The sequence below is a fragment of the Pyrus communis genome, chromosome 2, assembly GCF_041283825.1.
Source record: "Pyrus communis isolate YQ-2024b chromosome 2, ASM4128382v1, whole genome shotgun sequence".
Taxonomy (NCBI): Eukaryota; Viridiplantae; Streptophyta; class Magnoliopsida; order Rosales; family Rosaceae; genus Pyrus; species Pyrus communis.
In genome coordinates, this window is record NC_142566.1 from 1188004 (window position 1) to 1202834 (window position 14831).

The 14831-nt window shown below is 37.1% G+C and overlaps 1 protein-coding gene and 1 pseudogene across 1 annotated transcript; one reads left to right on the top strand and one right to left on the bottom strand.

The window, feature by feature from the left end:
- The first annotated feature begins 18 nt into the window (after positions 1–18).
- On the top strand, positions 19–4249 carry LOC137746435 (DNA-directed RNA polymerase V subunit 1). Its single transcript, XM_068486453.2, has 4 exons — positions 19–145; positions 252–1791; positions 2808–2922; positions 3677–4249. The coding sequence occupies exons 2-4, from the start codon at positions 1778–1780 to the stop codon at positions 4007–4009; spliced, it is 462 nt and encodes a 153-aa protein (XP_068342554.1). The 5' UTR covers positions 19–145; positions 252–1777; the 3' UTR covers positions 4010–4249.
- Positions 4250–12451: 8202 nt separating this feature from the next.
- LOC137748088 (uncharacterized) lies at positions 12452–14831 on the bottom strand (annotated as a pseudogene).

The window sequence follows — 14831 nt, forward strand, 5'->3', positions numbered from 1 at the left end:
CATTACATGTGGTTGTAGACACCAAGAAAGGTGCTTTGAGAAAGCAGCTGAAAAGTGCCGCATGGACATGGATTCTTTTGTTCATGAGGTAAACATGTTGCCGTTGGTACTGGATCCAGGTTTGATATCCTGTGGGACACGAGAGGTAAATATGATTTTTAACATACTTGTAGCCTTTCTCAGTTGTATGGAGTAGTTTAATCTGCTGCTGGAATGTTCTGTGCCATTTAATTTAAATATTTTTTTTTCAGGGAGGATGGAATCAAGAGGGGTGGACTAGATGTTTTCAACTTTCTGCATATGGTGAGCACAACAAATTGAGAAGAAGCAACTACGGGAGCACTGGGAGCAGAAGTTGATGATCTTATTTTAGTAGATGAATTAGCAGATTCATGCTTGTTGCCAGAACTCTGACTCTGGTTTTGATAGTATTTGAAGATATTATTGAATTTGAAGACAAATCAGAAACTCTTCCTGGAAAATCAAGTTGGGACAAGGATTCCCCAGTAGGGGGGACAAATACTACAAGAGAAGATGCCACATCCTGGGGGAAATAGAGAAGCTACCATATCTACTTGGGGGATAGATAAGGCAGCAGAAGATACCACTCCTGCATGGGGAACAAATACTGCTGGAGAAGATGCCACATCTGCTTGGGGAAAAACTAGAGAGCATACCACTTGTGCAAGGGAGAGGGGGATTGGGTGCATTTGAGGCAAGTGAAAATGACACATCGTCGTGGAATAGAACTACTAAAGAACCTGCCGCATCAACTTGGGGGATAGGCAAGGCATCAGAATACCACTCCTGCATGGGGGACAAGTACTGCCAGAGAAGATGCCACATCTGCCTGGGGGACAAGTAAGGCAAGTGAAAATGATGCATCATCTTGGGGGAAAACTTAAGCTAACAAAACTACCTGATCCACTTGGGGGATAGATAAGGCAGCAGAAGACAGCACTCCTGCGTGGGGGAGAAGTACGGCCAGTGAAGATGCTACACCTGCTTGGGGGAAAACTAGAGAAAATACCTCTTCTACCTGGGGAACAGATATGGCAAGTGATAATGATACATCATCTTGGGGGAAAACTCCAGCTAGAAAACCTACTACTTCTACTTGGGGCATAGATAAGGCAGCAGAAGATACTACTCCTGCATCAGGGACAAATACTCCAGAGCAGATGCCACACTACCTGCGGAAAAACTAGAGAACATGCCACTTCTACCTGGGGGACAGATAAGGCAAGTGAAAATGATTGGAGTCCTGCCACCAACAAAAGTCGTAGATGAAAAGAACAATGGATGGTTTGGGAAAAAAAAAAAAAAAGAAAAAGAAAAAAGAACAATGGATGGTGTGCTGTTTCTTTTGGGGAAACAGAAACAGGGAATGACCATGCTTGGTCTAGTGGGCAACAGAAAAAGTCTAATGAAATTTTCGACCAGTGTTCTTGGGGGCAGAAAAATCCATCTGATACAGAAACTCAATCTGCAAGCTTACCTGAGTGGATTCACCTAGTGGAGAATGTAATACTGGTGAAAGACATCACCACTGGGGACAGAACAAGAAAAGTCGTTTGAAGGTTCAAAGAGTTGGGTTTCAAAAGTCCCAGGGAGTGGAAGAATAAGAACCGTCCTGCTAAACCACATGGTATGGCGAATGATAATTCTAGTGTGGTTGGACTCTCTACTGCAACGAGGCAAAGATTGGATATATTCACTAGCGAGGAGCAAGACGTTCTTTCTAATATTGAAGAATATTAATTCTATCTGAAGAATAATGCATCAATCTGGGTTAGTTTTCTATTTATATTCTTTCTTAACAATTAGGACTAGACTGATCAAATTATCAAAGTATATGATACTTTTCAATTTTTTAAAGGAAGAATGAGTTTTTGCCTCTTCAATGTCTTGCTTGAAGTAAGAATCCATTTAAATCCAGGGAATTTCCTGGCAAAATCCTTCCTCACAGTTGAATATACTGCTTCTAACATTTGAAGTATCATAATCACATGTAGTGCAATGATTTTGTTTCATATTCATCTGTCAAAACTCTAGTTGAGCCTGAGTCTAAGTCTAAGGCCGAAGTCCCTCCCAAAACGTCATCGTAGAACATAGTTGGCTTTGCAACTCTTGGGGCTCCAAGTTTTAGAGACAAAGTTGGGGAGGTTGTGGACTATTTATGAGAGACGGAAACGGGTTGGTTTTGGCACCTCTTTGTGGGCTTCGGTCTCATTTGTTTATCATGGTTGCCCTTGCCCATTTTTTCAATTTCTATTAGAAAGCTGCTATGTCATAGGTTGTCCTGATTGTACTGCGGGTGGTTTTTGTTCCGTGTTCTGCGTTGTTGGATGCTGTTGTCATACTTTTAATATCTTGGTTATTGCAGGTTGCGGACAGCATATTTGTGGACTGCTGATCCACTTTGCTTTTACTTCCCATTCGTATTAGTTACTATTTGTTTTCTATGGATGTATGAAGTCTAAAGTCTATCTTTATTATAAAAAATAAGCATAACGACTATAAAGGAAAGGCATCTTATAACTTAATGAATTTGACATGTTATATTTGACTTTCCTTTTGAGATGTCTTAGGGATATCATATTTTCACTGGTCTCGATAAGAAAAATTGATTTCATTTTGGGGCATTATAGTCACTTTGCGTATGTTATCCGTGCATTACTTTGCAACTGTTTGTTTTTTTTTTTTTTTCCCCTTCTTTCTTTCCTTGTTTGAATGTTTTAGTCGCAACATCTTTGCTTGGTGCTTGACGTAATATCGGTGTTTAAATTAATCTATCCTGGATCCAGGTACAATGATGGGGATCCACTGTCAGCTGATGACCAGTCATTTATACTTGATACTGTTCTCAATTACCACCTGGATAAAGCTGTTGGAATGGATTCTGGAATTGGTCATCTCACAGTATGTGTATCTACCCTGTTCTTACTCAACTGCGTTTAATTTAGAATTATGTTTCTGGGCACTTTTGATACATTATGCTGGGAATCTGCGACTGATTTCATTGTTTTATTGGTTATTCTAATGTTCGTTTTTTTTTTAACTGAAGTATTAAGTTGTAACATTTATATTGAATTTTGTACGTTGTCCATTGAGGTAAACTTCCATGTGTTTTTTTGCATGCCCAAATTTGTTCTGCTTCTCTATGGAAATTCAAAACCCCTTTTTATGTCAATATTTAATTTTTAGCAAGGGGCTGTTACACATAGGAAGATGATCTAGACTGGGTTTAGTTGGAAAACCATTTTTCTTCTCTTTTCTGGTCTAGCTATTCACTCATGGCTCCAGCCTGCCAAGGTTGAGGAGATCTAATCTTTCAGATAAGAAGACATTAGAGGAGTATATACTTGTCTTTAATTATTAATTAAGACTGGTCTGGACTTGTCACGACGGGGAAGAGGTTTTCTTTCATGGTATTTGAAAAACATAGACAGGCCTGAATACCTCGTCTTATCACTTTTCCCAGGGACTACTTGTCTTGTAATAACATTCCCCTATATTGACTATTTTGTGTTCTTCTTCAAAAACCAAAAGAAACATAAATTTCCGAAGCTTTGATGTTTTTGAAGGAATTTGGCTTATGCATAAATTGGATTTATTTGATCTCAATGTCTCATTGTCTCCTAATTTACGCCGGCCATTGATGACAGGTTGATAGGGACAGCAGTTTTCAAGCAGCAGATGCTTTTTTGTTGTGACAACAGATGGTCATAAGGAAGATTTTTTGTACAGAAAATGCCTGGAGAATTACATTAAGGAAAAGTATGCTGATGTTGCCGAAACATTCATAGGCAAGTATTTTACTAGGAGAGGACGGAATCGGGAGCTAAACCCCACTCCAAGTCAATACCCCATTCCAGAACAGACTCCATGTCAAACTCCCATTGCAGAGCAAATTATAAGTCAAACCCCCATTGTGGAGCAAACTGGGTACGAGGAAACAGTAGGGCATATGGCTATTTCCTGGGCATCGGTCTTTTTGAGATTCTGATGTAATTAGGTTCTGAACATTCTGCTCCTCTGCTTTTTGATTTGTATATAATAGGCAGTCGTTAGCAGCTCCTGACAAATCCAGCGTTTCGTTTAGTGCTTTATGTTTAATCTGAGAGTGTTGATTAGTTACTAGTTGGTAGCTACTGTATATAATTAACCTGACCCTGAACTGGGAGAAAAGTAAGCTGCTTACTGCTGCAGTTTAAAAGTAAATAAAGTTATATATTAAATACCGAAATCCTGTCAATGGCTTTTATTTTCGAAGTTTCATTCATATAAAAAATTAGATAAATTAATGAGAGATTATTGAGACACAAAAATGTGACCAAACAAATATATGAGCTCATTTTGTTCAAAAGTGATTTGAGTTTGGCCTTTGGAAATAGACGATTTAAATCAGTAAAGTTGTTTGGAGTGAGCTGAATGATTGAGATTCCTCCTTAATAGGATTGGGTAAGATGGCCATTACATTTATGACTATTCATAGTAAATGCTTTATGACTATTCATAGTAAATGATGTAGGTACGATGGCCATTACATTTATGGATCATTGGGATAAGCTGAATGCTTAACACCAATAAGTAGCACTTAATAAACTCAATAACAGCAAGGGGAAATTTTTTGGCTAATCATAACAGCCATGACGTATTGACGTTTATGGCTGATCATAACTCTTTCTTTATGTCATTTTCAGTTTTCTGTGTTTTTAAGTTTATTGCCTTTATAATTTACGAGTGTATGTTACAAAATGGTTACAAACCCCACGAAAGGAGGGAGGTTGGACATTTTTTACATGAATGAATAATTTTATTTCCTAGATTAAAATCAACTCTTCAGTACTGTTTCTGCATCTTAGGATCATGTCTGGTAATTCATCTGTATCATTGTTTCATACCAGCGATGGTTTGGTGTCAGTGATAACACAATATGTTTCCCGACCAGTTTATTGACTCCTATGGTTGATCCTTTGAAACCAATGAAGGATCATTATAAGTTTTTATTTTTTTGCTGGTTTATGGTTAGAGCTTGGCGTGGTTTTGCTGGTTTTTGATGATCGCCTGTTTTTTGAGTTTCAATTTTTCGGTGTAAGATTGTATTTCGTCATTCAAAGGATAACAGTAGAATTTGGGACCTGGCCAAAATCTTCTTGACCATCATTAACAAACCATTCACACTAAACTGCGTCATTGATCACGTTGTTTTTTGTGTCTCAACTTTTTATACTTGATATTTTTGTTGTCGTCTTTTGATGTTTATCATACATTGCTGTTGTGAACTAATGTCGAGTTCAAAACAAATGGAATGTCGAGTTCAAAACTGCGTCATCGATCACGTAAGACTGGTTCACATGTCTTAAGGGAACACCGTTAATCTTGAAAGGTCCTGAAATGACAAGAAACAACAGTGAGAAACACTCCAATACAGTGACACAAGGCAGAGGATATATAGGAAAAAAAACACTCATAGAAACTACCAATCCCAATCACCGACATGCACAGACAAGTGGCTCTCTTGTATTTACGTTCAAACACACTAACAAAATTAATCACTTTAAATACATATGTAAATAATGACCATTTTCCATGTGCCAAATGGCCACAGCTTCATAAAATTAACAACCACCACACGTTCATCAGCCTGTTTTCCCTTGTAATATATTTGTATTTAGTACTTAAGCCATCATCTAAAAAATTGAAATCAACCAGCAGAACAATTTACACAAGGAATAAGAACTAATAAATCAATCAGAACAATTCGATAATGAAGAACTGAAACAGATGAAACAACATTTAAGGAGAACAAGAACTTGCCAGTGACCAAAAGCAAGCCAGATGAAAGCTGCTTAAGGAACACAACTCTCTTCCCCATGAACCTCGCGGCAAGAATGATCAATACGGTACCAGGAGTACTGCTAGCTCTACACAATAAAAAGAAAGAAAATACCTAAACATTATTACGTATCCAAAGAAGAAAACACACAAAGGTTACCACAACTCAAAAACTTACATGAGACTATACGAACCAGTCCAATTTAAAGTAACACTGAAAGTTAAAAATATAAAAACACATTTCCATCTCACAGTTTGTGAAATCTCAACGATTTAACCAAAACCCTAGAAAGTGACATCGGAATTTCGATAAATCCGATGAGATTTGAAAGAATCTTCAACGAAGTGACATCGGTGGACGATCTTCATGTTGTCGGGGACGCAGCCAAGGTGGCTAGGCATGGTTGCAGGCCATGCGTCATGGTGGTTCAGGGTGGTGACACCTTTTGGGTGTTGGGTCTGGGTTTTGGGCCTGGAGCCATAGCTCCAGTTTGGGTTCTTGGCTCAAGGGCCTATCGACATGGATGGGTGTTCAACGAATCCCAACAAATTTTTTTTTTTCAATTCAATTCAATGCATATAATTTAATGCATGAGCAGTTATTTGATGCAATTCATAGCAATATCAAATTCACATAATTCAACAATTATATATATATATATATTTATGTAGAATATAAAATTCGAAAAACGTAAAGTTGGGTCATGTATTATGGTGAATGTTCATGCTATCAGGGCTGCAAAATGGAAGAACCTGTTTGCGTGATGATATGGATGAACTGGTTTGATGCAGAAAAAGCTTCCATGTTAGATTCCAAAGCGCAACGGTAGGAGTGTGCTGATAACGTGTTGTAGCCTATTTACCTGACAAGGGGGAGGGGGCCGGTGGCAAGTAGAGAAAAGAGAGAGATGTATTTGTAGAATTGTAGGGGAATGTGTGTGTTGAGGATCTTGTTATCCCCCATACACAGTACCTTTATTTATAGTATTAAGATGGAGAATAATTCTTTCATCACCAAGGAATACAAGTCCATATAAGCTAAAGATAAGATTTTTTTTTTTCCAGGAATTTACACTAAATTTAGATTTTCTTTTTATATTAATTTAAAGTCCACCTTCTCTCTTAAAGAAATTGATTAACGTCACGAAATTGCACAAATAAATAACAGTACCGTTAGATCGATCAGTTTTTTTGCATAATTTGTAAATTATGTATATTATAAAAAATAAACACGTTAATTAGTACTACCAACAATGTCGTATAATTTTTAAAAATTAGTCTAAATATGTATTCTCACTTGCATACCCAATAAATATATGCACTAAAGTAATCCAACGACTCTCTGCGGAAGAGATAAATTTTGTAACTAATTCTCTGCGCTTCTTTAGGTAAAGTGAAATATGAGAACGCTTCCTGTTGTAGTTGTCTAGGATAGGTTTCATGTAAGGGAATTTATCATTAAAGTTGTCAAGTACCCTACAAACTTTACAAAGGGATTCAGGCAGGGCGCTTAATTACTCTATATTCTCGATCTCGTTAAATCTTCACATACTATTAATGTTACGTTCTATTGTATATGAGCTAATTTGTTAGATCATTTTCAAAAGAGATATAAAAAATGTCACATAGACGTATAACAGTAACAAATAACCCACTATTTACTCCAACTGAGATGTCAAAACTAACGTAGAAAAAAAGGCTAAGCTGACATGGACAAAGAGATGTCAAATTTGAAGTTGTTTTCAAATAGGATAGACTAAATGTGTAGATTAAATTTTGGAAACTAAAGGACATGAAAGTTGATGATTAGTTTATTACTTAAAAGTTGATAAATATGCTCATTCTTATTAGTGACACATCATTAAGAGAAAGGGAAGATAGTTGAAACGATGGGCTAGTAGTGCGGTTGAAAAAGAATACCACTTCAATAAAACAAAAAAAATAAAAAATAAAAGAAACTAAAGGAGCCCACCATACCACACCGTTTCATTAAAAGGAACACGGAGTTTTATAACTAATAAATGACAATGTCTGGTTTTTAAACAAACCAAATCCTCATAGCATAGCACACCCAGATTCTAGCATGTTCAGAAGATCGGAGGGGCGGAATTCTCACTTTTTGTGGCTATTTCTGATGACTAGAAGGGCGCCCGCCCCTCCTTGCACCTCTGTAGCTTCACAAGTGGTACACAAGTCTACTTTGCGGCTCCGGCCGAGAGTGAAAATGGCATCCTCCAACCTACTCTTAGAGAGTGTTGCACCACTCATAGTGCCTAATACAATCTCATGTACTCGCTTCGACTGAAATAGGTATCATAAGCACATACGTCAGATCCAGTTGAACTCCCATTTCTGGTCCTAACCAGCCTTATCTAGTCCAAACTCTTTATTGTCAGCTATACGGAAACCTGGGCAAAATAGAGCATATGGGTGACATGACACCCTACTGCGCGACAACACTAACCTCAAATGACTGTGTTAAATAGCTATGACATCTGAAGGAACAGGGTCAAGCGGATGAGTGACAAACTCCCCTTTTTACATGGGTCATCCATAAAAATTACAAGTCGTCATAATGACTCCTTGTCACCTACAAATAGACATCCTGACTCCTCACCAATGGTTAGACAATCTAAATTTATCCTATACACTTAATATACATTTCCCCGTCTTAAAGCCTACCTGACTTGATCATTAGAATGTCTTCACTAGAAACCATCCTCCCCAGTACTCTGCTTCACGATCATTTATTCGTCTTTTTCTTTGCAAATCCTCTCATCTAATCTTGCGCAGAATTGGGTCCAACAATGACTAGAAGACTCCCCAAAAAGAAAAGGATGACGAAGCAGAGAAGGTTGTGAAACAGTTGACCCTCCATATCTATTGCATCTACTAGGATCAAAATACATCAGCTCGAAGAGAAAAGAGTAGAAGCTAGCTTGCAAGAATCCCAAAATGGTCAGCTTTGTAAGCAAACCATTCCTCATCGACGACAATATCATCATGTTCTCAAATAGAGACCTAGAAGACGTATTATTGGAACCAAATTCACACACCACCTTGTGTGGAAGAGATGCACACAAACTTGAGTACATGCAAAATAAGAAACAACTGTGAGCAAGTCTAAAACCAAAAAGGGGTGAGCTGGCCAAAAGCTCTTCGACGATCATGATAGTGAATTGTTGAGACTCAAGCAGTAGGTAAGAGAATTCAAGTATTAAGATTGCGCTACCAAAGATGAATCCTAGATGTGTGTATTTATACCATTGAGAGAAATGCCTTTTTAGGATAAAATTCTAAGCTGGAAGAATCCTAGATGATATATAAGAATAGATATTGCAGCCTCTTAGGAATTATGATTATTTGTGATGCATGCCAATTCCTAGATAGTAGGAACTCCAAGATTTATAGGATTTGATTAAGTCCATATCTGGATCAAATTGCGTTTCTTGCAAAACAAGTATAATCATCAAGTGAAGTTGCTCGAACTTCGGCGATCAGAATAGGGTGATGGTGCCACCATCTGTTCCGCTGATCCAGCTCCTCTCGAAGCTATCGAGTCCATGATCAAACTTCTGAGGTAATAATATTTGAATAGGTCTTACTCTGGCCCTGAAAAATCATAATACCACACTGGCCCAAGCACTGCTTGGATTGGTAGATCCGCAAGAAGGATGAGAATGCTTGAAGCCCATGGAGCGTAATTCAACAGACTAGGCTTAACTCCTATTAAAGATGTTACTTGTCTCCTAAGTAAGAAAACCCATTTAAGGTCAAACTAGGATATCATGGGAATTAAGCAATGTAATTATGATTCTAGGAGGATTAGGTATCTTATCCTAGATTTCCTTATAGACAGTCTCCCGATTTGATGAAGATTACTTTCCTTACAAGGACTCTCAATATCTCTATGAATACTTTAGGCTGGGTATCTATGAAGGGGACATTGATCTTTCTCTCTCGAACTTCTACACACATATTCTCTCTATGCCTAGTAAAAGAGGCACATATGCCGCCGTCTACACATAGACACGTCCATGGAGAACTCATCTCCATAACGCGTCGCCATAAGCTATTCGTCAAGGCTGGTTTACACCATTAGTCCTCCAAACTACACATGTGGTGTAATTCTCCTTCTCGGAGATACGTAGGCAATCCTATTCGGATTCAACAACACCCCCCAATCAATCTCATTCTCCCCTAGAGAGCAATCATGGGCATGTCCAATTAGATTTTGCCTTCGTTTGCGGATGTGCGCGAATTTGGTTTCAACGTTTACAAGTTTTTTAACTTTTTGTAGTATAATTGTATGAACAATTTTTTTTGGGTTTTAAATGTTATTTTTCTGTTCTTGTAATCATTATTGTTTTTTTTTTTTTTTTTTTTTTTTTTAATTTTAGAATTAAATACATTATTTAATAGTTTTATTTTTTTAATTTAAAAAAAAAAAAAAAAACTTGGCTTGTCGAAGGCACCATCGTGTAAATCGTTTACTCAGTGGCTTTTGCTCGACGGCTGTGCCATCGGGCTATGCTTACCACATTATTTAATTATGTCCTAGCAAACTAGGTTGATTTCGTTGGGTACTCTCGTCCGACAACGGATTTCATCGGGTTAACGCTAGTTTACCCAAAGTTTCACTTGACAATTCTTTGCCGACAGACCTCCGTCGGTTAAAATTTCCGACGAAGCCAACGAAGCTTTTTCGCCTGGCAAAGTATTTTTTTAGTAGTGATAGTTTATTCTTTGTGTACAAATAAAAATAATAATTTTTGACACTTCTAAGGTGTCATTGACCATATTGTTGATGTTGTCAAATAAAGCGAGTTATAATTTGTACAACAAATCATCTTACACTGTTTCAATTTATTTATTTATTTATTTATTTTCCATTATATTGTTATCATCAAGGAATAGATGATGAGTTATTTTGAAGCGAAAATAACAATTTTGCAAAAAAGAGTTGTTCACTAATGAAAGAGGGTAATGAGTTCCACAGTTCCATTTTTCCTCTAATGCATTCCACTATTTTTGTATCCTAATTCTTATATGCTTTACTCGTCTTTAGGGAGAAAAGGAGATTGGAAAACACTTGCCATTTTTCATGAAAGAACTTGGCACAGTTAGATCAACCACCCCGTGGAATTCATGTGAGGGTGGTGGTCAATTCTATAAACGAACAGGTAACTGTATGATCATCCTCTTTGAAATCGTAGTTCTCTTCCCCCTAGAAATGTAAGTTCTTGCGAATAATGATGTCCTTGATTTCAATGAGCAATGTTTTATCATTGTCAACTGTCGAGAATTAATGATGTAGGAAAACTAAAAACATGAATGCATGAATGGAATTATATATCAAGTTTCAATGGGCATCAATGAAGTTGAGTCAATATATGAAAAGACCTACTCAGTTGTTGTATGAGTCTATAAGAAAATGATTTGCACAATTTTTTTTTTTTTTGGAAATTGTTATTAGCACTTCAAAAATCTCATTCTACACTCTTTACAATTATATTTTTCTTTCTAATTATAGAAAGTTTGAAGTGCGAAATGAGATTTTTGAAGTGTTAATAATAATTCTTTTTTTTTTCCCGGTATATCCTATATTTACGTATTATGAATCTCTTTAAATTTAATTTAAAGACAGTAAATAAAAACTGTGCAGAAATCAGTTTTCGAGTCCAAACTTAAAACCTTCCCAATAGAGAATGCAACAAAAAAAGCATGTTGACCCCCAATCCCAAAGCAAGAAAGAAGCTTCTAATGGAGGAGGTTGTGGAGCCATATCAACAAACTATTAACACTAAATGAGGAATGTGGGGCTTGAACTTGTTAAAAGTACATATTCAATATTTGAGGGTTCAAAAAGCACTAAGTCCAAAACATCATTGCACATAAGAAAGGCAAACCCTTTGAAGTTCTGACCAATGTGGGGTTTTCAACCGTAATTATTTGTGCGAATGTGACTATAAGTGGGAGGTCACTTTCCATTCAAGGCTTTGGTTTGTTTTGGTAAAATGGCATATGATGATATGATTACACTTTGAGAGCTCAACCTCATTTCAGCCATTTCAATTGCATGTGAAGTTGAACTCATAAGATTTTCGTCTTTGCGGCCAATGATGAATGTAACTTTGCGTCCATGTGTGAACAATTCTTTCCTGAAACCGGGTTCTCTCCTCTCCAATTTTTCCTACCCTCCAATACCCTCCTTTCATTGCTAGTCGTTCAAAACATTTCCTTGTCGATTCAATGCTAAAGATTACGCCACGTAGGCAACAACAATCCTCATACTTCATTAAACGCAAACGACGACGCTCGCAGACCCCAAAAAAGCGTCTTCTCCGTGCTGCCTTCCCCCTCTCTCCTCTCTCTGGAATTGCCTCCGATAAATGCTCTTAAACAAGCTTCCCAAAAAAACCAATCTTATATGCATGTTACGTACGTAATGAATGTTGTTGAGACAAAATAATATGCAAGGGAGCAGTGGCGAAGCTAGGATTTCTCGGGAGGAGGGGCAAACTTAAAAGCATGCAAGGTTAAAGAAAAATGTCAACAACTAAATCTTTCTATATAGTAATATCTTCCATAATTAATCAATACAAACAAATTACAATTGTTGCTGGCGAGGTTTCATGTCATGAAAAGGTCGCATAATAGGCTCATTATCAATAAAAGCAAATACATCTTTCTCAATGTAAACATGCATGCTATCACTCAACCATTGATCTTCCATTTTGTTATGCAATGGTGTTTTCACAATCTTCATAGCAGAAAAAGCTCTCTCCACCGAATTGGTTGCAACTGATAACACCAAAGCCAATGTAAGAAGCTTATACACTAACATATAGCTTTCACACCTCCCGGTCTTCACTAACTCTTTTGCAAGATCACTAATTCCTCTCAATGTTGAAAACTCACTATGCATCTTCATATCATGAATGTAATTGTCAAGTTGAATTGGAAGATTCATAAGGTCCATACGATCAAAATCTTGAGGATAAAGTTGGGCTAAATGAACAATTTTTGCTTTGTCAAAAGATGCAAAATTATTCACCGGACTCAAACATGCCATACAAAGAAGTAACTCGGTATTTACCTCATTGAAGCGATCATTCAACTCCTTTAGTTGCATATCAATGACTTGAAAATAGAGGTTCACACGATAGTAATGGAAGTTTGTGATTTTTGGAGCTTTACACCTTGATTTTCCAGGTACGAAATGCAAATCCTCCATGTTAGGAACATTAATATCATGCTTCTCACAAAACTTTTCTACATCATGAAACAAGTCCCCAAAGTCATCATCTCTCAAGGATTGTAGTCTTTGCTTGCATACTTCCACTAACGCCATCGCATTCACAATATCTTGATCTTTCTTTTGCAATGCTTGTGATAACTCATTTGTAATTCCCAATATAAGTCTCATCAAGAAAAGGTGAAATGCAAAATCAAAAGTTTGTATGTCTTTGAATAACCTAGTTGCTTCATCGAGATTATCTTGGTTGCGATCACTTTTAATCCATTCAACCACCTCCACCACGGCTTCAAACATAACAATAATACTAACTATAGTACCATAATGCGAGTTCCACCGTGTATCACATGGACGCATGAGACTACTTTCTTGATTTAACCCTTTACCTGGTTCAAGATTACCAAGATCAAGAGCTTTTTGAATTTGTTCTTGTTGTTTCTCTCTAAATGCATCACGACGTTTACACGATGATCCAACAAGATTCACCAAACTACTAGCATTGATGAAGAAATTGGCAACATCCTCATTTTCCTTTGCCACGAATACAAGAGCTAGTTGGAGTTGGTGTGCAAAACAATGAATATAAAATGCTTAACAGTATTTGTTCAAAATCTTTGTTTTAAGACCATTTAACTCACCTTTCATATTACTAGCTCCATCATAGCCTTGTCCTCGTAACTTGGACATACTCAAATTTGTTGTAGCAAACAATCTCTCAATGGCCTTTTCAAGGGAGCTACTAGTTGTAGAGGAGATATGTTGAACACCCAAAAACTTTTCAATTGCTTCTCCTTTTTTGTTCACATAACGCAATACCACTGCCATTTGCTCTTTAGTTGAAGAATCATGTGCTCCATCAACCAAAAGAGAAAAAAAATGCACCTTCCATATCTTTAGCGATTGTATCTACAGTTTCAATGGCACAAGCACGGACAAGATCTTTTTGAATATCGGAAGAAGTATACTTAAGATTCTTGGGAGCATTCTCAAACACAACCTTTCTAAGTTGTTCATTAAGCTTGGAAAGAAATTGCATAAGCTCCAAATAATTACCCCTATTGCTTGATTTCAACGATTCATCGTGGCCATGGAAAGGCAAACTTTGTCCCAATAACCATCTTGTGCACTCAAGTGAGGCACTCAATAAAGCACGATAATTAATGCGAGCTTCATCAGTTTGGTTAATCACAAATATTTCAATGTGTTGTTTTTGTGTCATCAAATCTCTAGCTTGTTGTACAACCTTATTATGAATACTTCCAACACCTCCCTCATGGACTCGAAGATTTTCAGGTCCTTTCTTCCAATTTGTAAACCCTATCTCAGTGAAGACATCACTTCCAGTGCTACCCATTTGATCAAAATCACATTTGAAAAGATAATAATAATGGCAAAATGTAGCATTTTTTGATATACTATACTCCAACCACTTGAACTTATCAAACCAACTGATGATAAAACATAGATTGTCACTAACCTTTCTTGGCATGATGTGGTCTCTAGGTTGACAAGGATCAATTTGGAGATAATGTCTACGAATTGCTTCACGATAATTAGGTGGCTAATCAAGCATTCGACGTCTATGGGCAAGGTCTGCAGGAAGATTAGCCAATATTTCATCCAACTCAGTGGCCTCACTTTGTTGTGACCTACTCGGAATATTTGAAGGAGAAGGACTATCCGAAATGTTTGAAGGAGGATTTAAGCATTGTTTCTTATAGTATCGTTCCAT

What these genes read in the sequence shown, in the direction of transcription:
- LOC137746435 (XM_068486453.2), top strand. An exon ending in CTGGAATTGGTCATCTCACA is followed by an intron (nt 2,923 to 3,676) that starts GTATGTGTATCT and finishes ACAGGTTGATAG; the next exon opens with GGACAGCAGTTTTCAAGCAG.